Source organism: Lissotriton vulgaris, chromosome 9 (assembly GCF_964263255.1).
Source record: "Lissotriton vulgaris chromosome 9, aLisVul1.2, whole genome shotgun sequence".
Classification (NCBI taxonomy): Eukaryota; Metazoa; Chordata; class Amphibia; order Caudata; family Salamandridae; genus Lissotriton; species Lissotriton vulgaris.
The window spans coordinates 548,162,728-548,188,247 of NC_141697.1; the positions used below are offsets into that span (position 1 = coordinate 548,162,728).

General features: G+C 45.3%; 1 protein-coding gene across 1 annotated transcript; it reads left to right on the plus strand.

Moving 5' to 3' along the window:
* Positions 1-240: 240 nt before the first annotated feature.
* On the plus strand, positions 241-25,376 carry LOC147691759 (uncharacterized). Its single transcript, XM_086938049.1, has 3 exons — positions 241-289; positions 7,832-7,917; positions 24,646-25,376. The coding sequence occupies exons 2-3, from the start codon at positions 7,881-7,883 to the stop codon at positions 25,215-25,217; spliced, it is 609 nt and encodes a 202-aa protein (XP_086794175.1). The 5' UTR covers positions 241-289; positions 7,832-7,880; the 3' UTR covers positions 25,218-25,376.
* Positions 25,377-25,520: the final 144 nt, after the last annotated feature.

The window sequence follows — 25,520 nt, forward strand, 5'->3', positions numbered from 1 at the left end:
AAAGTAAGATGTGTAAACCATGTATCTGGTCACACTGAAAGAAATTCCGTAGGCACGATTACTGGAATTTTATCAGCGCGATAAAGCGATTGTGTGTAGATTTCTCATTTATTTCCAGTTAAACATTGCATTATGATTAATGTATTGCTTAGGCCATCATCCAAGAACATTCGATTGTGTAAGCATCAGTGGTTTATGTAACATTCCATCTTGGGCTGGGTTCTGCCTATAAAGCTCCCATGGATTTCCACTGAACTGGCAGATCTTCTCTCGAGGCTCTGGCTTTCAGGTGAGTTTCCTCTCTAATCCTGTTGCCAGCCTCACCTCGGCTGAAGTCGACTCATTTAGCTGCCTCGCCTGACATCCTTCTGTTAGGGGCTTCTGTCCCTCCCTCCATCACTGAATTCCCTCTCACTTTATTTATCTGTTTATTGGCTTTTAACTTTTCGAGCTCTTCCCGGCATTCACTGTGTTTTTCCAAGCAAAATTGATCAGAAGTGCTTTTTTACAAGAAAAAAGACAACTATAACTAAGAGTGCATGGGGGCAACGCTTTTCTTAGGAGCCCGTCGGGGCTGCCAACTACAGGCTGTGCTGCGTACCAAGGGTGATTCATCTTAAACTCACCACATGCCACTGTCGTCCACCTCCCTTCTCTTCCTCTCTGTTTATCTTTCTCTGGATTATTCTCATCCCTCCTTTCTAACGCTGCATCTGATTTCCTTTTTTCACTTCCTCCTTTTCTCTCTCTTGATCTGGGTAAAAGTCTGATAAAAATAAATGTGCCCACTACCTGAACAAGTTAAGTCGTATTAGTTTCTGCGCTAAACGCTGTTGTGTTTAAAAGATGCCCTTTTACATTTTCTCACCCGCACTGATCCTAAATCTCCCCCTCTGATATCTGTAGGATTTACTTTTTCGCTCATTCGTTTCCTTTCTTGTCGTTTACTTATGTTCTCTTCGTCTGCTGCTGAAAGGTGGCACCTATATTTTAAAATAAATGCAGTCCTTTCCTTCCGGAAAACCTCCTTCATTCCATTTGTCTTGCTAACTATTGACACATTAATCAACTGTTCCCCATCAGGGCCTAAAATATCACACCGGGGCTCTCATTACAAGTGTTCCGGGAAATGGGATAGATTTTCACCAACGCCCTCGGTATTATCGATACCCCAGGAGGTACTGTTGACTCGAGTGGTGGGGGAAAACTGGTCCATTAGACCATCCAGGCCCACTAAGAAATGAGAAATGACCAGAAGAATTGGTAATTCTGGGTTCAATTCCATGGTAATTACTTATTTTACGCTAGACTTTCACCCAGCGATAACCGAAAACTCCAGGTCTCTGTACTGGGGTGAATGTATGACATTGTTCTGCATTCTGTCCATCAGCTGTTGTTTTTGCATTTCTTCTCAGTTAACCAGACAAAGGCTGCAAATATTATGATAGATGTGGAAAAAGCCCTTGATCTGGCTAACTGGACAGTATTGGGTTTCCTTTTCACTTCCCCAGAGTGTTATCAAATGTCTACCATGGAGCCAAAGCCCAAATTTCGGTAATCTCCCATCTAGCAGGCACTTTGGTGATATAGAGGGGGTGCCCTCGTTTGCCTATTGTGTTTACATTTTTTATAATAGCCTCTCACGATTAGGATCAGGACTTCTCAGGCTATACAGGCCCCTCCTTCAGGTATGAACATACAAAAATGTTTCACAGATGATGTTAATCTTTATTTGAAACCAGAAAAGGGCAATATTTTTCAGGTTTTGAATGAATTTGATTGGTTTAAGGACATCGGAGGGTGTAAAATCAATCCAAGGAAAAGAGACGTTTTGTTCTTTAATTCTTCTGTCGATGCTCTTCCAGCTCCTCTCTATTTACAAGTCTGAGATCAGATGCTGATTCGGTATTTAGGAGTATATGTCACTCAAGAATTTTCAAAGTTGTTTCAATTGAATTATCTCCCCATCTTATATTAAATAAATGGCTGCTTGATAGATGGACCTTGTTCCCCCTCACCTTGGTCGGCAGAGTGTCTCCTACAAAGATGCATGTTCTCCTTTTGTTTCTGTTTCTTTTCTGTAATGTCCCCATTAAGGTCAAAAGTAGTTATTTCGCTGATTTAGATGTGTTTTCATTGGAATACTAAAACCCCTAGAGTTAAATACTCCACTCTCTAGCAGGATACCCTACATGGTGGTTTGGCCCTTCCCCATTCTCAAACCTGCTATCAGGTGACCCTCTCAGATTTGTGTGCAAGGGTCCTGGATGGCAGAGGCACGATTGGCTCTTTTTTTGTTGACAGAATGATGCATGATGCAGGCATTCAAATGCCCATTTTTATTAAAGTTCCGAAATTTCCTGAAAAAACAGATATAAGGGTTTAATAGATTTAAGTTACAGACTTTTGTTTGAGTACATATCATTCTAATAATGTTTCTTCATGCTGGATGTTTCTCACACTCCATGAATTAGGGCATATGGGCTGTAATAGTTGCCTTATTGCACTTTTTTTGTTAAAGTGATTTCCATTTTATTATTTAATATGATCATGATGGATTGTGATGGATTGTGGCATCCGGTTACTACTTTCTTCTGCATAAGCACTTTAGTATATTTGCAGGAACCTTAGTAATGAATATCACTCAACTTTATATGCAATTTGGCATGAATTCTGCCTATGTACTATATTGAATTTGTACGGAACAGAAGTAATGAATATGTTTTAACTCCAGTCTGTCTATGCCCTTTCATGGAACCATAGTAATGAACTTTCGCTTTTTAGAACTCCTGCATTTAATATTGTCTTAAGTTGTCTTTTTATGAGACATATATTTTTTCTTCTCTTTTTTGGTGTATATTTTGTATGTATAACTGTACCCTCACTCTGTGATTTGGAATTCATGCTAATCATGGTTGAAGATTGAATTTAAGATCTGCTCAAATAAAATAAAAAAATAAATAAAAAAAAGAGGTATAAATAGAGACTGACAGCTGATTCCAGAACCTTCCAAAGCATTTATGTTTTTTTTGTATAGCACTTAAATACGTTGATGTTCTAGTGCTTGGGAAAATTATATTTTAGATTGGATGGTGATTGAGAGACTATGGCAGAACCCCCAGATCCCTGAGGGCCTGATGTACAAAGATAAACTTACCTTTTGTGTCAGTTTACTATGGTGGGGAGTCTGCACATATAAATGCAGGCATGTCCTATCATTTGATGTGTGTGGTTCTCCGCCCCAACTGCAGAGCCTCCACAGTCATAAAATTACGATTAACTTGTAGTTTGTGAAAAGCACAAACAAATAGTGAACTTACATAACTGTATAAGTTTCCATTTGTGAACCAAGTTCTCACAGTATACGTGCACTTTCCGCTTTCCTTTGTCCCGTACATGGTGTGGATTAAAATCAGATTTTTCCTATTAAGGGCTAAGCTTGATTTTGCTGTTATTTCGGTACACTTCCAACTACTTTCAGGTACCTAATGCGCTCTTGTTTCAGGCCATGCAAATAGTTCCATCTACCTGCATAGTTCCTGCGCCTCGTGTTTGGGGAAACACAATCCAATTCACAACTAGGCTACTTGTGCTACCATTGGTACGGTGTCCATCTTGAAGTACCTGGCTGGCAAGCAGAATAAGAGTGCTCTGATCTCCTTATGAGATGTTGGATTTTGTCATTAGGGAAAAGGGACAGGAGGAAAGTGAAGGGTGTTGTGTTGAATGCCTTCCTCCTACTTAGGTATCAAGGTATACCAATGGGGCGCTCTCTCAAGGATTGTTGGCGGGTCCAGAAACAAAGCATGAAATACTAATGGGCAAAGGTCCCTTGGGCTCAACATCCACTGGTTTGAAGTCTTCATTGCACTGTCAAGCTCAGTTCCCCACCTGGATGCGGAGACCTTAAGGCAGTTTTGCACCAAGTGGTCAAACCAGTCTTTCCTCCTTGGTAGCGCTGCAGGCCCGTTACACCGCGAGGTTGAGGCCCTAGGGAAGACACAATGAGGTTGCAGGTTTCCCCCATTAGGTGACTCTGAAGGCGTCACAGTTGAGTGCAACTCCTCCTGCGGGTGGTCTCTGTTACAGTTACAGTCTGCCTGGGGACTCCCCTCTCTCTTCTTCTGACTTCTCCTCTGCCCTTCTGGTTAAGTCTGCTTTCTATGTTGTGCAAGCCACTGAGAAGGAGAAGCACCAGTCGTGTTGGAGGGAGGCTATTCTGACTCTGAAGGCGTGCTGCAACAAGGAGTATGTGGCTCTGCTGCCTCTCTTCCTCTGATATTCCTGATGGATTTCCTGGCACATTTGGGCTCCAAGCTGGTAGTCGTAATACCAATGGTCCATCTCCTAAGGCCTTAGAGAGGATGCACAGTTCCAATTACAAAACTGGGAGGTGCAATTTGTAGTGAGCCCTATGTACAAATAGGTCACATGTCAAATTGTGCATTCCCAGAGGGTCACAAAATGACCTGCTTAATGAATAATAATTAGGTAGGTCACAATTGTGGCTTCATTTAAGGGACAGCAGATCTCTGTCACTGCATGAGCTTTCCCAAACCGGAAACATTTTAAAAGCAGCCCGTGTTCATTAAAGGGACAAGCGTTGCTTTTAAAAACAAATGTTTCTCATTTGCGCCACTAACACTATTCCTAAGGGGGAAGCCATTCTACTATTCTGTGTGAATTAAAATCCATCCCAAACTTGAGGATCAGTAACTGATCAACAGTTTGCAACCGCTTTTATGGTCACAGACAATTGAAGATACCTTTCCAAATCACAAATAGGAGGTGAAGATCCTTTCATGCCCCCTTGCATTTACAATTCAGAAAGGGTTGCAAAACCTTTTTATGAGATACTAAGAATGTTCCTACTTGTAAAAGGGCTTTTGCACATTTAAAAAACATTTTTTTGCAATCACAATCATTGTAGTTTTGGGAATTGAAGGGTTAAAGACCAGAAAAGAGCTTTGTACATTTGGCCTTTAGTTCCCAGTAGACTCTTCCCTGTCTTTGCTTCCACAGAGATTGTGAACTCCCTAGTGTACATATTGGATTGGTGTGAACCTTAGACCAGGACCAGCTGGGTCCAGAGGTGCCAATCCCTACGCATGAGGACCAGCCCATAGCACAAGACGCCTTGACTCAATTAGCATTGTCAGTGTTGGACCAATGTCCATGCCAACTTTAATCCTGCCTGTGTTTGCTTTTCATTCAAAGATGACATTTCTTTTCTGGCTCTTCCACCTAGGACCCTAGCACTTAAAAGTAAATGCAGTTTTCTGTAAAGAATGCTTGGCTGAACAGTAAGGAATAGAGGACCCCTGAAGGAACTAAATACCAAGGAAGAAAACAGATAATGCTCACTGAAAAAAATATTCTGAATGGGGGCAGAATTGTATAACATGTGCATACTTTGCACCCCAGATCTGGAGTCTTTTTCATTAACTGCAGTCCAAGGCCCAGATTCTCAAAGGAGCCATAGAATGCACACAGCAGCCAAAAATGTTGTGCTGCATTGCGTAACAGGGAGAGAGCAGGAGAGTACCATATTCACAGAGATATGGCTCTCTCCCCCCCTCCCTAGCACCAGTGCTGCTGTGCACCAGGCACACACCTTAGCGTCTTAGTGCTAGGCTGCGTGCCTGAGTCTACCATATATTTTTTACACAAAGGGACCCCTCCTGTACAAAATACTATGTCTGAACAAGTTTTAAACCTTTTCCAAATTTGTATGTGTGCTGTGCAGGGCAGCACACATGCAAAGTCGGAAAAGCAAGGCGAAATGAAAACATTTCTCCTTTTAACGCCTGCATTTCAGCTGTGTTAATTTTTGGTGCTAAACTCTGTCCTCTATATTTAGTTAATAGGGTTTAGCGTCAAAAAGAATTGGTGGATGCATGGGAACACATCATTCTTCCTCCGATGTTGAAAATAATGAATGGAGCCATGGAACAAGGTATTTTCCCGGTAGCATGGAAGAGAGCTATTGTAAAGCCTCTTCTTAAAAAATCACCCCTGGATCCCGGCATATTGAAGAACTTTAGACCGATATCCCTTCTGCCGGCCCCTGCTAAGATGCTGGAGGCCCACTTGAATTTTCATCTTTCCAATTTCCTTGATGCTTCAGGGTTTTTGGATGGGTCCCAACATGGCTTTAGAAAGCTACATAGCACGGAGTCTGCTTTGACCAAAGTCACGGATAATATCCGCAGGAAAGTAGATCTGGGTCAAACTACCGTGCTTGTACTGCTGGACCTTACAGCAGCATTTGATACCCTGTCTCCCTGCACCTTAACATCTAGGTTAAGGGAGGCAGGGGTAGCAGGACCGGCCCTCAGTCTCCTGAGCTCCTTCCTACATCAACGAGAGCAGCGTGTAATGCTAGGAGAGTACCTCTCCCCTGCTAAGTCTTTGCAATGCGGGGTGCCACAGGGGTCGGCATTGAGTCCGACCCTGTTTAATATCTACGTGGCCCCCCTTGCAAGACTAGTAAGATCCCAGGGGATGGAGGTAGTGTCGTATGCCGACGACACGCAGATTATGGTGTCCCTGACCCACTCTGTGAACGTCACCGCGTCAAACTTTAGGTCCTGCATGCAACTTGTTGCAGAGTGGATGATTTCCAATTCCCTAAAGTTGAACGGTGACAAGACAGAGGTCCTGGTCTTTGGCAAAGACCAGGGCATGTGGTCAGGTGAGTGGTGGCCCCCATCTTTAGGCATCTGCCCCACTCCTACACAATCTGCCAGGAACCTAGGTGTCATCTTTGACACCCGGCTCTCCATGGAACTCCAGGTCAATAGGACGGTGGCCACCTGCTGGGGTGTCATCAGGACTCTGAAAAGAATCGTCCATTATCTTTCACCACAGGCACGTAAGCAGGTTGTGATCGCTCTTGTTGGCTCAAGGCTCGACTATTGTAATTCACTCTACGCCGGGGCCAACAAGAGCCTTCTGCAGCGCCTGCAGGTTGTACAGAATGCGGCGGCGCGCTTTGTTTTGGCCCTGCCTTGGCTGTCCTCTATGACCTTGGCCAGGAAGAATCTCCATTGGCTCCCTATTCCCTCCAGAGTTATGTTCAAACTTCTCTGCCTCACGTATAGTGCCCTGATGGCAGGTCCGGCTGATGCCCTTGGATCCTTGCTCACTAGGTATGTCCCGAACAGATGCTTACGCTCGGGAGAGCTAAACCAACTGGCAATCCCACGCGCTAAGAAGGCTAGCTGGGGGAGCAAGGCCTTCTCCATTCTGGCACCCCAGATATGGAAAACACTGCCCCTGGAGATCAAATCACTGCCTTCACTTGATCTCTTCAGGAAAGCGTTGAAAACTTGGCTTTTCACTAAAGCATATCAGTAAGCTCCTGTCTCTGACTGCTGTCAGCTAGTTATTTGAGTTAGGCGCCTTGACGCCCATCGGGCATAGTTGCGCGTTACAAATGTCATTTCATTCATTCATTCAACACCAATGTACCACCCATGTAACGCCCCATTAACTCAAAGTATTGCAAAGCAGCCTTTTGCGCTCCTTTGCGTTCTTTTTTCATACAAACCAACGCTAATGACAATTAGCTTTGGTTTGTTTATCCCCCAAAAAGTTTAGCATTAGGTTAGTGTTATATATATATAGTGTAATGCTAAACTGATGCTGAACCTTTGGGAATCTGTGCCCAAGTGCTCCTTTCTGCTGTGATAGCTCACCTGATCTCACCAGCTATGAGGATTGCCATTTATTGAGGTTATCGTACATTGTATGGTAAGCATGCAATCCAACTCCCCTAACCACTATTTCCTGGAGTAAAATGTCCTCTTTCTCTTTCTTTCTTTTTCAGACCTTTCAAGGAAGCAATATTGTGGCAGAAGAATCAGACACGCACAAAGATGAAGTTACTTGTGGTAGTAATTGTCACGCTCTTCGGTGAGTCCAGAGTGCCCATCTGGCTGCATGTGTACCGCTCTCTCCTGTAGTCATGCCACCCATCGATCTGCCAGGACAATGGCATTACTTCCCCCTCCATGAGATATTGCTGAAGTGTAAAGCATTCCACAAGGAGCTGGAAGTGGAGACCCCTATGCAGCAGTCTGAATGGACCTACCCTGTATAAAAATTAAAAGGAGTATATCCCATTTCATATGTAACATCAATCAATACAGTGCCACAAGGAGCTTCCTGAATCTGGGTGGGCATTGCACTATGATATGAAAACGCAATCATTGGTGACAATGATCCTGAAGATTGGTGGTATTTTGTCCCTTGTCGAAGGCCCTATTGAGGCCCATTAGCTGACTGTCCACATCCTCACTCTGGGGCATATTTACGAGAAGATGTCGGAGTGTTGAGCTGCTCCACATTTGGCAATTCGGCTCTTCAACATTTTCAAAATGCAGAGATGCGCTGCAATCACAAGAATACAGGGCACCCCTTGTCTTTTCTCTAGTGGTGGTGCTAATTTTAGCTGCCTATCGCCAAGGCAGGAACCCCTGCACTAGTAGTACACAGGCACAAGTAGTACAAGGGGGCCTGTGTTGCAGGAAATAATTGTCTATGTGCAGGGAGGTGTTTAGGTGCAGGAAGGGACACCTTCCTGCACCTAAACAATCATTAATGACATTTTGCTCTTCTAGAAAAAGTAAAACGAGGAGAAACAAAAGTATTTCCCATCGTTTCGCATTTTAATGCCTACCATCGGATTGGTTTATGGCGTTGCCTCAAATTTACACCTCCTTATGATGATGTGATGATGATGTGCACAGCACTTATATAGACGCCACCCCACTGTGCTGACATCAGTTTCTTTTCATGACTTTCCATGCCAGAGGCGCAGAGCCACCAAGAACTCTGACCCCTGGAGCATAAAGTAGGGCCCTTAAAAGAGGAAACTACCCTTAACTCTGAAATCCATCTGCAGAGTGAGGAGGATGGGTGGATGAGTGAGGAATCTGTGGATAGATTGGGTCTCTACCAGATAAGGTGTTACCTAAGGTAAGTACGTTATACATCTGATTGAGAGTTCTAGCCACAGATTCCTTACCATACAGTAGATACCCAAGCAATACTTCCTCAGAGATGGGGCTGCACTTCGGAATATACTGGAAAGTCCTGTAGTACTGAATGGGAAAAATGACTGTCAATCCGGATCTGACTGTCCAGACCGTAGTGCTTCGTAAACATTTGCAAGGAGCCCACATTGCTGTCTGACAGATAGACAGGACAGGAACTCTGTGAGCTAGTGCAGTGGTCGCAGCCTTGGCCAATGAATAGCAGATCTTGCTGCAGAGCACTATCCATGGTGAGATGGCCCATTTCTGCACAGGACTCCATTTCTTGGTCCAGATGTAACCCACAAAGATTTGATCATTGTTGTAAAACGAGGCAGGATCTGTGAGGCCTGCACAAATAAGATGACTACATTTGTCCTTCACTGGGAACCACACACCTCATTGTAGCACCTGACTCTCAGAGGGTAGCATTGCAGAGCAGTCTGAGGCTTACTCAAGGGAGGTGGTGTGGGCTAGTAATCGCCATTTGCAGGTGCGCAAAAATAACACTCAATAATTGATTGTTTAGTCTGTACTTTGCTTTGTAAAAGTAAGAGCACATTTATTGAACACACACACTACTCAATACTACACACCAATTTACAAATATACATAAGCTGGTGGAATTATTGTGTGATATTGCATAACATTTCAACCCCTCCCCCGGGGGGGGGTGAGGTCTAACACCACCACTCACTTGAATGCACATTATCTTACCCCAAATGCAATTAGTTAAACATAACCTGGGGCTTGGGCCCTGCGCACTGGCACCTTCCCAGTGGCGAACCACCCCATTACATTAACAAGCAGTAAAAAAGGGTACACCTGCATTGGTGACACATACCACTGACCATAAAGTATGCACCTCTAAACCTTCGGGGCTAACCGTCTGGGTTGTTTCTCACCTAACAGTAGCAGCAAGAATACAGGTTTAAGCATCACTTAAAATGACAATACTTATCACAGTTGTTAACCATTATAATGCATTGCAATTACAAACTCTAAAAGGCATCACAGATGGAATCACAGGACTACGCATATACAGCCAGACACCCTAGCAGGAAGGTCTGGCAACATAACCCCACTTTGCTTATGACATCACCTTACACAGGTACTTCACATTACACGTATGACCTTCAGTCCCTCTAAAAGAAATAACCTTAGTAAATGCACTACGGGTGCAATGAAACCTCTTCACCTCCAGGGGATGCCCTTCTCCAGACATCCCCAACTCATTCTTTCACTCCTTGGCTCACCTCTCAACTCTCCTCCAGCTGTAGAACGAAAGTTCCAGCCCAAGAGGAGTTATAATGCTGGCTGAACCCCTGAGGGGTTATTCTTTTCAAGTCCCCTGGTGACTTAGCGAGGGACTCCTCTTTGTGCTGGGGGAGACTGCGCTTCTCCAGCAGCTCCCCCAGCACCTTTGCACACATATGTTGGTGACCCCGTCCTCCTGGGACCATCACGAGTCGAGAAAGTGCTGTTTTGACCTTGCAGTACAAAAGGGGGTGGTGATGGACGGAGCATCTGAATCAATCAAACACTCACACCCAGTCAAAAGATCTGGGTTTAACCCATCACCGTTCTTTAGCCCACTCTGCCACCCCAGTTCAGACATGGCTATATGCAAATCAGTCTGACCCTGTGCCTCATGGGAACAATCCAGCCCGAATTGCCAAGCCATGTCTTCCCTGGACCGGAAACAAGCTTCCGAGGACCGGTTTCTGGCATTTCAGCCGTCTTCAGCCCGGCTTGCTTGAATCCAGTGGCAAAGTGAGCAAGGGACTCACGTCTGAGCATACCCTGCCACACTCATGGCGGCCAAAAGCGGTACAAAAGGGTGTGGTGATGGACGGAGCATCTGAATCAATCAAACACTCACACCCAGTCAAAAGATCTGAACTGATGTTAGCGACAGCTTTTAGGCGATAGCGAGCAGTTTGGGGCCCGCTTTGCATGTCAGCGATATTTATTGCTAATGACATGCAAAGTGGGCGTACCAAACCTTTAGCGACTGAAAGCAGTCGCTAACGTCGCTATCGCCTATTAGCAAGGCAGGCGTAGCGATGGAAATATTCCCGCTATCACCAAAAACTAACGCCTGCTCAGACCAGTTCTTAGCCATGTTATCCAATGGGAGGTGGATAACATGGCTAAGAGCATTTCATCGCTAATGCGTGAATATCGTTGTATTTTCAGCGATATTCACACATTTCGCCGCTATCGCCAGTAAATGTATTGCTTTGGAGATAAACGTTGCTAATTGCACGTTATCTTAGCGATAAATTCCGGCGATGCTCAGCGATAAAAAAATTGTCGATAAGCCTATTTATCGATAAATATCGCTACTTGTTGGTAATATGGAAGTTTGATATCAAACTTCTCAGCACATTAAACCCGCACTGATGCCAGTGTGGGATTTAATGTAAAATGCACCAGAGGGCATCTTAGAGATGCCCCCTAAAACCTAACCTACAATCCACATCTGGTTTGAGAGGCTGCCTAGGCTGCCACACAGCAGACATGTTGCTGGACCCCTGGGTGGAGAGCCCCCCGCTCTCCTGGGCCTGCAACAATGCACATCCTGGGCGAGGTGCTAGGTCAGGGGTCTCCAACCTTTACTGTAGTGAGAGCTACTTCTGGTCAGTGAAAATCGTCGTGAGCTACTAAAGTCCAAGCATCTTGCGCATTTTTCAAAGGGTGGGTCATTTTGCATTTGCATTCATTGTCTTAAGGCTAATTATTTTGTGCCTATACTGTGGTTTGAACAAGATACATAGACCTATGGAGGTGTTCAAAGCTGTCAGCAGACTGAAAATCATAACATAATAAACTGTATTTCTGTCTCACACCTCCTTCACCACACTGCTACCGGCTGTGTCCCATAACATGATAACGATAACTGCATTTTCGTGTTAATCAGGCAAGACAAGGAAATACTTCCCCCATAGGATCACAAATCAAAGAAAACAATTTGAACCACCCACCCTACACTTGACATAGCTTGCTAACCATGTAGGTAAGTGCTTTAGTGCCACACATTAGTAAGTGCTATTAAAATGCTGCAATAGAAGGCTTCCCCTTTCTTCATTATCAAAAAAAGTAAAACAAAGGGAGAAAAGTTATGTTAGTAATTAAAACATATGATTTTCTTTCATATCCGGGCCTTTGCAGCCTATTGAAACAACAGATGGAAGATATTTGGAAAGGTGACAACCTTACTTTCATTATAAAGCACTTCACTCAGTTCTATACCACATGCTTTAACGCTGCAAAGTCAATTTTCAGGAAATGTATAGTTCTGCAATGTTCAGCAACAAACTGTCTGCTAAGCTTTGCACTCGCTGCACAGTACTCTTCTATTTCCAGTAATAATATAATGGCATTAAACATATGGCAATGTCCCTGAGCACATACCTCAATAAACAGAAAGTTCCATGATTAACTACTCCTCTAATATAGAGATCAAATGTATTCAAACTTACACATCATGACATTTTGAAAACGCTCTAAACTAGTGAGCATGAAATTGTTCCTTAAAACAAATGTTAAATCTGATCACACCTCGTGCATGCACACACACTCCAGATATCTATTGAACTCAACAGCCTGTTTTCCTCCTACATAGGCGATGAGTTTCTAAATCAGGGCAATTGAGTACTTCATTGAACTTTCTTCTAAGTAACACCTCGAAAACCAAGCCATATAAAGACAAAACATCAATGGGATCAAAGTGCATGGGTAAACTCTGGTAAGGACTAATGAGCCTGCTCAGAAAGTTCCACGCAAGAAAAAATTGCATCATCTCAGACTGAGCCACTAAAACTGTAAACAGTAGCTGCCTTTATCAACACACATTAGTACAGGAGTACTCAACAAATCAAATTGTTTTGCATAGCTGTGGTGATTTCAACATCGGCTGACACTGAGTTTTAAAACTGAAATAAGACATTATAAAGCACAGTGGCAGCCAATGTTAAAATCAAAGAGCCTTGCATGCACTGAGCTGCTTTTATTGACTACAACACAAAGGCAAAATGTAAAGCGTGCTGCAGTCAGTGAAAGCAGTTCAGGACAGGCAAGCACTTTTGATTTTAACATTGGCCTCCGCCGTGGTAGCAGCTCAGTGCCTGCAAGGACCTTCAATTTTAAGGTTGGCTGCCACCGCGCTTTGTTTCTGAAGGCATGTAAAGCGCAGTGGCAGCTGATGTCAAAATCAAAGGCCTTAAGGCAGCCTAAACAACAAAGCCACAGAGTAATGAGGGGGTGGGACAGCGTTTCCTTTCGGGCCCTTGAAAGCCCCTTGGTTGTGGGAGGGGTCATGGGCGTTTCAGGCAGAAAGTTGGTGTTAGTGTACCTCCGAGGTGACCAGCAGGTCAGATTCAACTGTCCATCCAATGCAGCCCCACCCCTTTCCAAGGCAACAGGGATGAGAGCCCGACCTGTCAGCTGAGACCACACCCCGGCCTTCCTGGGACAGTTCTAATGTGCAGTCCTCGGTGCACATGCACCCCCACCCATGTGCGACCCAAACATTCAGTAGCAGGGAAGCTGCGCAGACCTGATCTACGAGCAGCAGAAATGGTCTCCATCGCTCCTCGCCCTGGCCTGGAACATACCGGGCAGACATACTTCACCCCCAGCCGAGGGGAGGGCGGGAGGCATATTCCGGCCCCCAACACTCACAGCAGAGACAACACCCCACAATGGATGCAGGGGGTGCTTGAAATGCATTTTAAATGTCAGGTTAGGCCCAGACTGTTTACCACACAGACCGGTAGGGCTGACTCAGGCTTCCATCTTGTAAGTGGTGCGCATCGTGCAACGTGCTTTACCACTAGAAAGATGAGGAAAACGGTACCCACTGACCTAAGCAGCGCTCTCCCAGTCCGTGACATGGTAGCAGAGGCCAAAGAACCCACCACTGTTTACCCGAGCACATCCTTCCAGGCTCCTACAACAGACCGTGCGGAAGGCTTGAGCCCATCTGAATGTACGCCAGGGGCCTCTTTCCAAAGTTTACTCTGATGGCGGACATTGTCACGGCTCGGCCCCTAGCATCTCTAGATGCCTCGTGGCACTTTTTCAAATGTTCAGGACAGCGCTACACACTAAAAGGGTTCAAATTTAAACAAGATATGTAGCAATGCTAAGCGCTATAAGCCTGATGTGAGTCTTTGGGTGCTCTTAAAACTCTGATACAGCTTGCGCCTCAAGGCTTTGATTCTGGTTACTTCTGGCATCAAAGTTTAGGATCCCGTGACTACTTTTTTTTTTTTATTCTCTTTTTTTTATTTTTATCTTTATTGCAGAAAATTTTCTTAACATTTTATATCACCCCACCCACCCCCATACAGGCAATTTTCCACGAAGCTAATAACTAAAGCATCATCCACTACATATACTAGACATAAAAAAATAGACCAATTACATAAACACAAAACTACTGAAGTTTTCAATAAAATAATTAAAGTCGTTACAGTTCTAGACATTCGATCCAATGTGCGAGTGGGAACCAGATATCTAGTCCCTTCTTTTTCTTTTTCATACCCTTCCTGCTGTATATTGCTTTTTCCAGACTATATGTCGATAATAATCGTGCCCGCCATTGTTGAAAAGATGGAGGAACAGTGTCCAGCCAAGCCGAAGCCAGACAGATTCTAAGCACGGCCATAGAGACGACCAGAAGTCCCTTTCTATTGTCCGCTCGGATGTCACTGTTTACCCCCAATATTATTTCTGACGTAGTAATCTCCATTTTAGTCGCAAAAATTTCCGAAAGAAAATTAGAAATCTCGCATCTAATGGTACGGAGTGCCCCACATGTAGCAAACATGTGTATTAGATCAGCTTCTGGCATCGCGCATCTGGGGCATGAAGTCCCTTTACCAGTGCTCCATTTGCAAGCCTATAGGGGGTGTGATATAAGTGGAAAAAAGTTTTATAGAATTGAGCTTGCAATTTAGAGGACATTAAAAGTGACTGAGAAAATTGAAGTGCTTTCTGTATGGAGCTAACTGAAGTTCCAAGTTTAATCTGCCAGTTCTGAGTATGTTTATCCAGGTCATTGGGAAGATCAATAATTAAATAGTTATATATTTCCCCAATTTTCAATCTATTACACTGAATAACAGTTTCGATTAACTCAATTTTCTTGAATCCAACCCGACCACCCCCCTTCTTCATAATGAAATCCCTAACCTGTAAGTATTTAAAAAAGTCCCGTTGTAGTAGGCCAAATTTATGTTTTAAAGATTCAAATGAAGTAAAGCCATTCGGCTCATACAAGGAGCCAATTTGTTATATACCTGATCTGATCCACCTGGTCATACAAGAATCCGAAAAAATCTCTGGGAGGTTTTTATTACCGATAAGAGTCGTGTAGTACTAGAACCTACCTAGCCCCAGATGTTTCCGAACATAATTCCAGGCGGCATAAATGCCTTTAAGAGTTTTGAAGCGCACTTTCTTGAAGTGACAATCGTAAGTCAGTCGCCACAAATGTGCGCTCGCTTGCTCACCTAGAATATGTTCCCGAGGAGTTGGAACTAACCGCTCTGGGGTATTATCCTGATGTGAAGTTAACAGCAGTCTACTATATTTAAGGACTGTCGCCCACCAATAAACTTTAAGATTAGGGAGTGCGAGACCTCATCTGTCTGTCGGCAAGGTGATAAATCTATTAGCTCTACGAGTTCTTCCATATCCCCATATAAAGCGGGCAAATATACCGTCAATTTCCTTAAATAACAGTGGTTCAAAGTTTAAGCAGATTGTACGAAAAAAGTATAAGAATTTGGGAAAAAATAACATTTTAATTAAATTACATCATCCGATAATTGTTAAGTGCAGATTAGCCCTAGGATCCCGTGACTACTAACTAACCCTGTAGGCTTACATGCACTTAGCCCAGGGTTTTTACCAACTATCTTGCTATATAAATCCAGGCCAGGGGCACACTTACCAGTCCAGCGCAGCTTGTCCGGAGGATGAGACGGCAATTACGAAGTGCGGTGCCAGCCTGGAAAAGGCAGGCGGCGCGTGACTTCAAGAAGAACGTCACGTCATTTGGCCCGCCCCGCCCCAGCTAAGCTCCATTCAGCCAATCTTAGCAGCTGGTTTGGGTGAGGGCGGGCAAGGGTTGAAAGCCCTAAAAGACAATGAAGGGATACAAAATAAATGCTAACAACAAAGTCTTTAAATTAGAAAGCAGTCTCGAGCTACTCCCAGAGGGTCGGCGAGCTACCGGTAGCTCGCGATCGACCGGTTGGAGACCCCTGTGCTAGGTCTTCTCCCTCAGTATGGGCAGAGGGAAGCTTCAGTGGCATGCGCTTTGTGAGCTTCTCCAGACCACTTGCTGTACTCAGCAACTGGCCCCTACCAGTTCTAACCCCCACTCTGGCGGGAAGACTGGCAGGAAACCCTACGTCAGGAAGGGGGTGTGCCAGCCTGTGCCAACCCCACCCCTCCGGTGGGAGAGGCGAGGTGAAGCACAACCCCGGGCTCCAGCCATCTTGAAGATGGGGAGCCCTACCCAATCGCAGCTAGGCTCCTGCCCCCCTCCCACAGGAGAGGATCAGACTAGGGGGTGTACCCACCCAAGACAGGGACCTATTGGTCCCTGACCTTGCCCTAGCTGTAACGCCCCGAAATTTAGTATTATGGGGCACCTTGAACCTTCTTTCCTTAGATCCAAATAAGAAAACAAGAAAGAAGATCAAGAAGAAGACCCGCCATGCAGCTGCTAACAACAGGACAATACCAACTGACTTGGCCCCAGCCCTACCTGCCTGTTGATCCTGGAACCTGCTCCTGCTAAATCCTGGTGACTCCTGCGGACAGCAACCTTGGAAAACTCGGAGGACCTGCCTGCCTTGACCCTCTAAAAGACTGGGACTCCCATGAACAGAGGCTCTGCTCCAACAGCAATACCCCTGGTGCCAGCAAGGAACCGCAAATCCAGCCCACTCTGCACCTGCCGAGCCCGGCCCGTGCCCGAGTGATCCAAGACCACGAGGATATCCCCCCGGAGACTGGGACCCGAAGTTCAGTGCCCAGAGACCCTTCTCGATGACCCAGATGACACCTGCAGCCTCAGAACCAGGGACCCCTCCAACCGTGACCAGCTGAGGGTATGATTTCTCAACACCAAAAGACATCCCTGCACCCGGCGCCCTGCGGCTCCCTGTGCCTTCCTTTGGGGTACCTACCTTTCTCCAAGATCCCAACTTACCTCTTGAAGTGGTGGTCGCACCTGAAGAATCTGTGTCCCCGAGTCTGCAGCCTTTGTTCCCTTTTTAATTTTTCCATTGGATAACATTGAGCGCCCGATGACTCAAAAGCACCCTGCCCCCAGCCCCCAGCCCCCCGAGTGCCGCTGGAAGTGCAACCACTACCCTACCTACTCTACTTCCCCACTTGCCCTGAGTAAGTGACCAGGAGCTCAGCTCCCACAACCGCGTGGCATGCTTGCTTGCAGCGACCAACCGAAGGCTCCCTACCCTCTATTGGATTGCATTGGGCCTACTCTCTCTGCACCCGGCTGCCCCTCTGAGGGTGTAGCTACTGTACCTTTCCGACCCTGGGAGACCCCTGAGTCTATGCCCAGAACCTTAACTTCACCAGACGAGTACTCACCTGAAAACCGATAACTTACTTTCCTTCCATAGGATAACATTGACTGGTTTGACTCGAAAAATCTTCTAAGTGTGAAGTTTTGAAACCTTAAAATAGTCATCTAAAATCAGCTGAATAACGAAGTTCTAATTACTCACCTGTGATCAGGAGAGAAGCCAGTACTGTACCTTTCAGCCCAGTACTGAACCTCAAAAGTACTTATAACTGTACTTTACCTGTGACCTGAATTTCCTCCCGTAGGATAACATTGCTGGATTTTCACTGAAAAGCTTCTAAGTGTGAACTTTTAAAATACAGTTATATTCTTTAAAAATCACTGCAATAACCAAAACGCGTTTGCTAAACTGTTTTCAGCTTACGTCCCGGGACTGAATCTAGGATCCAGTCCAGGAGTTACAAAAGCAATCTATAAAGTAATTAACAGCATTTATGTAGAAAAACCCATTGAGCTCAATGTTAAATTGTGTTTGAAACTGTGTTGCCTACTGCAACCACTGTAACTATTGTACATGAAAAATCTATTACCTCTTTGCAAAGTAATTACCTAAAGTCACTGATATTGAGAAAAGTATATTTTGATACCTGTTGGTTCTAGAAATAAAACAACTATATCTTTTGATCTAAAAGCAATTGGCCTGGAGTTCAGTTCTTGAGTGTGTGAAACCTTTTGCTGACTGAGTGTGTACAACACTGTCCTCTGATACTGCCTTACTGCTCGACCTAGCTACCACTTTAGAGAGTAAGGTCAGATCTGACTTTAACCTCTGTTATACCTCTGGAGATTGTGGACTCTATACACATTGTACCTTACTTTGGTCCAGTATATATAGAGCCACTTTCTTACAGCCTTCCCTTGATCGAAGGAAGAAAGGCCTTCAATGCCAACCAGATCACATGGAGCTCCAACAGATTGATGTGAAGTCCTGATTCCGCTGGAGACCAGAGTGTTTTGATTTCCACCTCTCCCAGATGGCTACCACTGCCCAGAAGTAATGCATCTGTCACTATGAACAGCCTGCTTCGGGAAGTGGTCTGCCACTGACCTAATTGAGGTTCATTAGCCACCACTGCAGATATTTTGCAGTCCCCTCTGAGATCTGGGCCATGTCGGAGAGAGTCACTGATGCAGTGTCTACTGGAACTTCAGGTCCAACTGCAAAGCCCTCATATACCAACGGGCAAATGTAACAAGAAGGATGCAAAAGGCTTTGAGACCCAGCAGCCACAGAGTCAGCCTAACTGAAATCCGAGATAGAAGTAAAAATATTCAGAATCATAGCCTAAATAACATGGAATTGCTGCTCAAGAGGATAGGCCTGAAACTGCAGTGTGTCCAGAATAGCTCAGATGGAGGGAGTGTCTAAAAAGGAGTCAGGTGTGACTTCCGCATGTTGATAGATCACCCCTGCGATTGCGGAAGGTTCCTTGTAGTTTTAAGGTGGGAGACAACTGCCTCGGGTGAGCCTGCTTTCAACAGTCAATCCTCGAGGTAAGGACAGACTAGAATTCCTGACCCTCGCAGATCAGCTGCAACCACCGCCATCACTTTCATGAACACCCGAGGGGTGCTGGTAAGGCTGAAGAGGAGCACGGCATACTGAAAGTGATCTTGGCAGACCGTGAACTGCAGTTAACACCTGTGGGTAGACAGGACAGGGATGTGACATTTGGCATCCAATAAGTCCAGAGATGCCATTGAGTCTCTTGGGTCCAGAGCAGAGAGGACATTTGGGAGCATGATCATTTTGAATTTCTCCTTTTTGAAGAAAAGATTGAAAAGGCGCAGGTCTAGAATCGGACGAAGGCCTCCTTCCTTCTTGTGCTCCACAAAGTAGCGGGAATAGCAAACATGACCTACTTCTGAAGCCAGATCCTTCTCTATAGCTCCCTTCAATAAGAGAGCTAACACCTCCTAACAGAACAAGGAGAGGTAGCCCTCTGTCAGCTTGTTGTAAGTAGGTGGCATAGGTGGGGGGGGGGGGAGTGGTCGCAAAGGAGAGGGGATAGCACCTTTGTACAGGCAACAAAACACGACAGCCTGATGTTATTGACCACCAGTGGTGCATGCTGCCTCTCACTGAATGCCCATGATGGTCGCAGGGCATTCTAAAGGAGTTTAGAGGCTGACGCTTGAGGGGGTGGGGGACTGGTTCAACCACTGCCTGTTTCAGGTGGTCTGTGGGAACCGCGTCCTCGGTCATGAAATGATTGTGTGATTTGCTGGTTGGGGTTGCTGGGTGTGTATAGAAGCAGTTGGAATCCTCTTTGTCTGCATTCTTTGCATCCCATCAGAAATTGCTTGAGAGAGTATGGCTCGGGCCTCCTCTGAGGCTGTGGGCAGCACCTGCACAACGAGTCGCAGATGGTATGGGGGTATTGGCCCAAGAGGCATGCAGTGTTCACAGACTGCAATGCGAGACTGACAGAAGAGAACATCCTCTGCCCAAAGGCATCCAGTCTTTTGGATTCCCTATGCACTAAAGGGGTAGGGAATGCACCTGGATAACTTCAGAAGTGGAGTCCCGGACTGCCAAGCTTTCAAATGGGTGCTGGTTGAGGCCTTTGGGCAGGGCGAAGGCAGTGGGTAATTGTCCTGTGCACAGGAGGCCCTGTAAAGGGCTTGGCCCAGGTTCCGAATAGGACTTCAGTTGGGGCTTCATTGGATGGAAGTAATGGCTCAGTGGGGGAAAATCCGGGCTGAAGCACCTCCGTCAAGACGTTCATCTAGACGACCACTGAGGTCTAGGTTCTCAGCTGCCCTTTTCACCACCACTGTGAATGAGGCACCCTCCTCTATAGCCACATTAGGGGGAGAGACAAGGCCAGTATCTGAGGAGGTGTTCAGTCCTCTTGCATCAACCAGATGCTCATGCCAGTTGTCCTCTGGATCTTCTAACTGGTATTCATATGGGTCTGCAGACCCCTCCCAGTAATCAACCAGTCCTGGCCTCTCGTAATTGTCAGCCACTGGCTCCAATATGGGGAGTCTCCCTCTGGTCAGCAACGGAGCTAGTGTTGGATGACCTCTGCCTGGCTCTGCATCAGAGTCGGGAATGATGATGGGGTGGCGCCACCACTGGGCATCGTAGGCGCAGAGGGTGTCAGCACTGGAGCTGGTGTCAGGGAAGGTGGAGGTCACTCTGTCAATGGATCCTTGGGGGTCTGACTGATGCAGGGGGCAAATCCACCAGTGGAGGACCATCAGGGGCCCATCCCAGACCCATGGGGCCCGAGGGCACTCCAGAGAGGATAGGCCACCCCAAAAAATGTGCATGGCCTGATGAAATTCCTTAAGTTGGATGGTGGCTGCTCCAGCTCCCAGAAACTTAGGAAGGAGTGGAGACGGCGCAGGCACCACCATCGACCTAGTTCTCGAGTGTTGACGGCCCAGCGACTTGTCCGAAGACTTGCGCAGTGAATTTGAAGATCGCTTAAAAAATGATTTTGTCATTTACCTGCCTTTCCCAACAACTTGCTGTGGACCGATGATCATCTGTCCCGACTTTGCAAGGGGTCTCAAGACCGTCCTCATGACTTAGACCTTGAGCATCGCAGAGTTGATCGTCGCCGTGCAAATAAGGAGCTTGAGTGACCACTCCCTCAAGTCCTCACATTTCTTGGCTTCGTGGTCACACTCAATACGCCATAGACAGACCAAATGCGGGCCTGTCAGCAACATCTGTCGCTGACCGGCGCCGCATGGCTTAAATCCTGCCTTTCTGGTGGACATCCTGCACACCAGTGGACAAGGTCTCAAAAATCTTTGAAAAAAGAGTAAAAAATGGTCAGTCAAAAAGTTAATGGGGGTAGCTAACTGGAACGGAAAGAAAAGAAAAGAACTGCAGTCCGCGCCCTTGGGTGGGACCTACAGAGACACCGTGCACACCACTTCCGCAGAGCAGAACAATGCCACTTACCTGGGAAGTACTGCTTATGAAAACATTTTTGTATCCTGTCTGATGCCTGGGGGGTTTTCTAAGGTAAGGAATCGGTGGCTAGAAGTCTCTCTCAGATTCAAGCATTCTATCCATCACTTTTTTTGTATTCTTTAACCTTCTCTAAGGGGCAGCGCACAAGGTAACAGGGACAGTAAATCATCAGCCTTTGCATAAACGGCCAACGTTTGCTGTTCCAAACACTTCTAACTCACTCAAACAAGTCTTAACCATTGTCTTTCTCCTCTTGCGAGCAAATGCAGGGTAAATTGAAGGAGAGGAGAAAAGGCAAAAGGTAGAGTTAGAGGAATGGGCATGGCTTGGAAAATGAGGACAGCGCCTTCTAGCCTTGTGATGCAACCCAATAGAGACCGCAGCAGAAGTGAATAGCATTTTAGAACGCTGTATCACCTTAGTAGGGGATACCATTGTTCCAAACATGTATATTAATTACAATAGCATGCAAATTTTGCCCATTCCTTTTAGTGGCAAATGTGTGGAGAGAATAATTCTGTGCTCCTATCCAGTGACACCTAACATTTACTACAACGCGCCAGTCGACACCACAGAGATAATATGTACATATGACAGTTTAACCCTCAGCACCCCTGTAGACAACCACACAGAACCAAGCCGAAGAGTTGGTGAAGAAAGGAAATGTGCATCATGTTTAGCCCTGTGTGCACTGTGGCATGGATTGGTGACTGAAACTAAAGCCTGTTGTGTACGCCCATGTCCCACAGCTTCTATAGTTGCCTGTATTACAACACTACTATGTCAATATTAAATACAAAGAGGCAGATTTACAATAAGTGGTGTATCCCTGCATATCAGCAGGGATGCGCCACTTATTGTGCGCCGCGGCTCCGCCACATGGGTGTGCCGCATTTACAATGCATCAACAATAGAAAAGCGCCAATGCTGCCATTGATTGTTTCTCAAAATATCATCATCTCGCAATCGATTTAAACATAAAGTGAGGGGATCTAAGTCTCTTGAATAAATCTTCAATTTTATTGACTTTTTACTTCATTTGAATTTTTTGATTTTTTTCTAGATAATTTCTCAGTTTGACAAAACAAATAACATACAAAATATGAAAACACATTATATACATTTAAAACACTCCCCTTCCAACACTCACACATACACACATTTGTGAATCACAATCAAACACTCTCAGGCACACTCTACAATACATGATACATATTAACAGTTATTCAGAAATCAATATAGATTATTTATCTTATAATGCCATAGATATTCCTTTGAGCCTATTTGTAAATCTTCACAGGAAATTTCAATATTCTTTTTACATTCTTATGGCATGAAAAAACACAAGGTCTACGCGTTTCGAACTCTTCATATTTATCGAGTTCTCATCAGGACCACACACTGTGAAAATGAAAAAGAGGAAGGGAGACCTGGGTTAGATTTTTGTTCTTAACCAAATGTCGAAGTTACTAAGTGGCTCAACAGCCGCCTCTCCACCTCTTACCTCTATATAAGTATAACAAAGTCAATTAGTCGAAGTCCTCAGGCACACGGCGCGGGACAACCTAAACAACATTAAAACATAAGCTCAGCCGAGCTGTTTATGGATGCTTAATGTGATGAAATAATTCACGCTCACAATATCTTACTCACCAGTGTGTCTTGTTCACCACCTTTCTGTAAATGGACATTTGGTTAACAAAAATCTAACCCAGGTCTCCTTTCCTCTTTTTCATTTTCACAGTGTGTGGTCCTGATGAGAACTCGATAAATATGAAGAGTTCGAAACGCGTAGAACTTGTGTTTTTTCATGCCATAAGAATGTAAAACAATATTGAAATTTCCTGTGAAGATTTACAAATAGGCTCAAAGGAATATCTATGGCATTATAAGATAAACAATCTATATTGATTTCTGAATAACTGTTAATATGTATCATGTATTGTAGAGTGTGCCTGAGAGTGTTTGATTGCGATTCACAAATGTGTGTATGTGTGAGTGTTGGAAGGGGAGTCTTTTAAATGTATATAATGTGTTTTCATATTTTGTATGTTATTTGTTTTGTCAAACTGAGAAATTATCTAGAAAAAAATCAAAAAATTCAAATGAAGTAAAAAGTCAATAAAATTGAAGATTTATTCAAGAGACTTAGATCCCCTCTCTTTATGTTTAACACCTTGGCTGCTAGGCGTTTTCCCCCTCCTGTGCTGATATTTCATTATAGCTATGGTTTCATGACGAGCTCAGCTCGTCATCAGCACAGCTCAACTGTGCATCATGACGAGCTCAGCTCGTCATGAGCATCGAAAGGATTAAATCGATTGTGAGATGATGATATTTTGAGAAACAATCAATGGCAGCATTGGCGCTTTTCTATTGTTGATATATTAGGCTGTGGCTTGGCCTTGCTGCTTAGGAGCCCATACCCAGTAGTGTTTATTCGCATTTACAATGCGGCGCACCATGGGGCATAAACGGTAGAGGTGCGTGACGTATCTGTGCCGTAAAGGCGGCGCATTGCTGGAGTTGCGTCGCAAGTGCAACGCATCTCCAGCAATGCTCTGGGGGGGCCCTATCTGTCCAATGCTGCGTCAATCCTTACGCCTGCTTCAACCAGGCGCAGGGTTTTGACACAGCATGGGCTCAAAAGTGACTGAGTGAAATCTTGTAGATTTCACACAGCCACTATTAGGAGGCGTTCCTGCGCCGGAACGCCCCCCTGCGCAGGAACGCCTCCTTCTGGCGCTGGGCTTTACAACGTGACGCATCTCCCGCAACGGCGACGTAAAAGAGGCACAAGGGGCTCGTAAATCTACCCCAAAGGTGCTTATTTACAAGGCCCTTGTGACGCTGGTACGTCATTTTTTCCCATATTAAAAGTGACGCACCAGTGGCACAAGTGATTTGTAAATAAGCCCCCTAGAAAATATAATCTTTCTGTGATAATCTCGCTATGATAATTTGGTTTCGGCCAAAATGTTATACTGAGCAATGTGTCTTTGTCAAACTCCTGAAACTGTCTTCTCTTTTAATCTCTGCAGTGCTTTTCTCGGCTGCTCTTACCGAGGACTTGAAGGACGGTCCCTCACATCATTTAGAAGGTTTAAGCCCGCAAGATGAATCCTTCCCACTGCTGTCCCGGTCCAGAAGAAGTAATGGAGACAAGGAGTTCGTCATGTACCATGGAACGTCCGTGGCCGCTGCCCTTTCCATTCTCAGCAAGGGTTTCACGCCCTCTCAAGGCGGCATGCTCGGCCGCGGAGTCTACGTTAGCCGGGACATAAGAAAAGCACAAGCATATCCACTGAATTTACCTGCTAATGAGAGGGTCGTTCTGAAGCTCAAAGTCCGTGTCGGCAAAGTGAAGAAAATTGCCAGGCAGGGCCACGCCTTACAGCAAACGTGGCACCAACATGGGTTCGACACAGCCTGGGTACCCCCCAACAGCGGCATGGTACCGAGTGGTCTGGAGGAAAGCTGCGTCTGGGATCCCAAGAGAATCAAAATCGTCGACGTTGTTCAAGCTCCGGCAAAGGTCATGGCCTCTCTGAAATCTAAACTTGAACCTCCGAGACGAACGTGTCTCAGTGCGCTCACTGGCTGCCTTGGTTAAGTCGAATTTAAGTCTTAGACAAGCCTGGTAAAGAAGGCATGGCATACATAAATCTCATATGTACTTGTCAGAAGTTAATACAGCTGTGTCACTTGACTTTCTGCCTGTTGCATAAAATATAAAACTCATTTACAAAATAAAACAAACCCAAGTCACTTAGCAGAATACCTGAATCGTGTGTCATTCTGAGTCTAGCCTTGAATCAGTGAAACAGGTAAGACTGTGGCTTAGTTCAGCCCTATACGTTTAACACCCCATGAAGGGGCGTGGCCAGAGAAGTCCCAGGAAACTGAAAAATCATAA

Coding starts and splice junctions, on each gene's coding strand:
- LOC147691759 (XM_086938049.1), top strand. CDS start 7,881: ATGAAGTTACTTGTGGTAGTAATTGTCACGCTCTTCG. Junction 7,918..24,645: donor AGTAATTGTCACGCTCTTCG/GTGAGTCCAGAG, acceptor TAATCTCTGCAG/TGCTTTTCTCGGCTGCTCTT.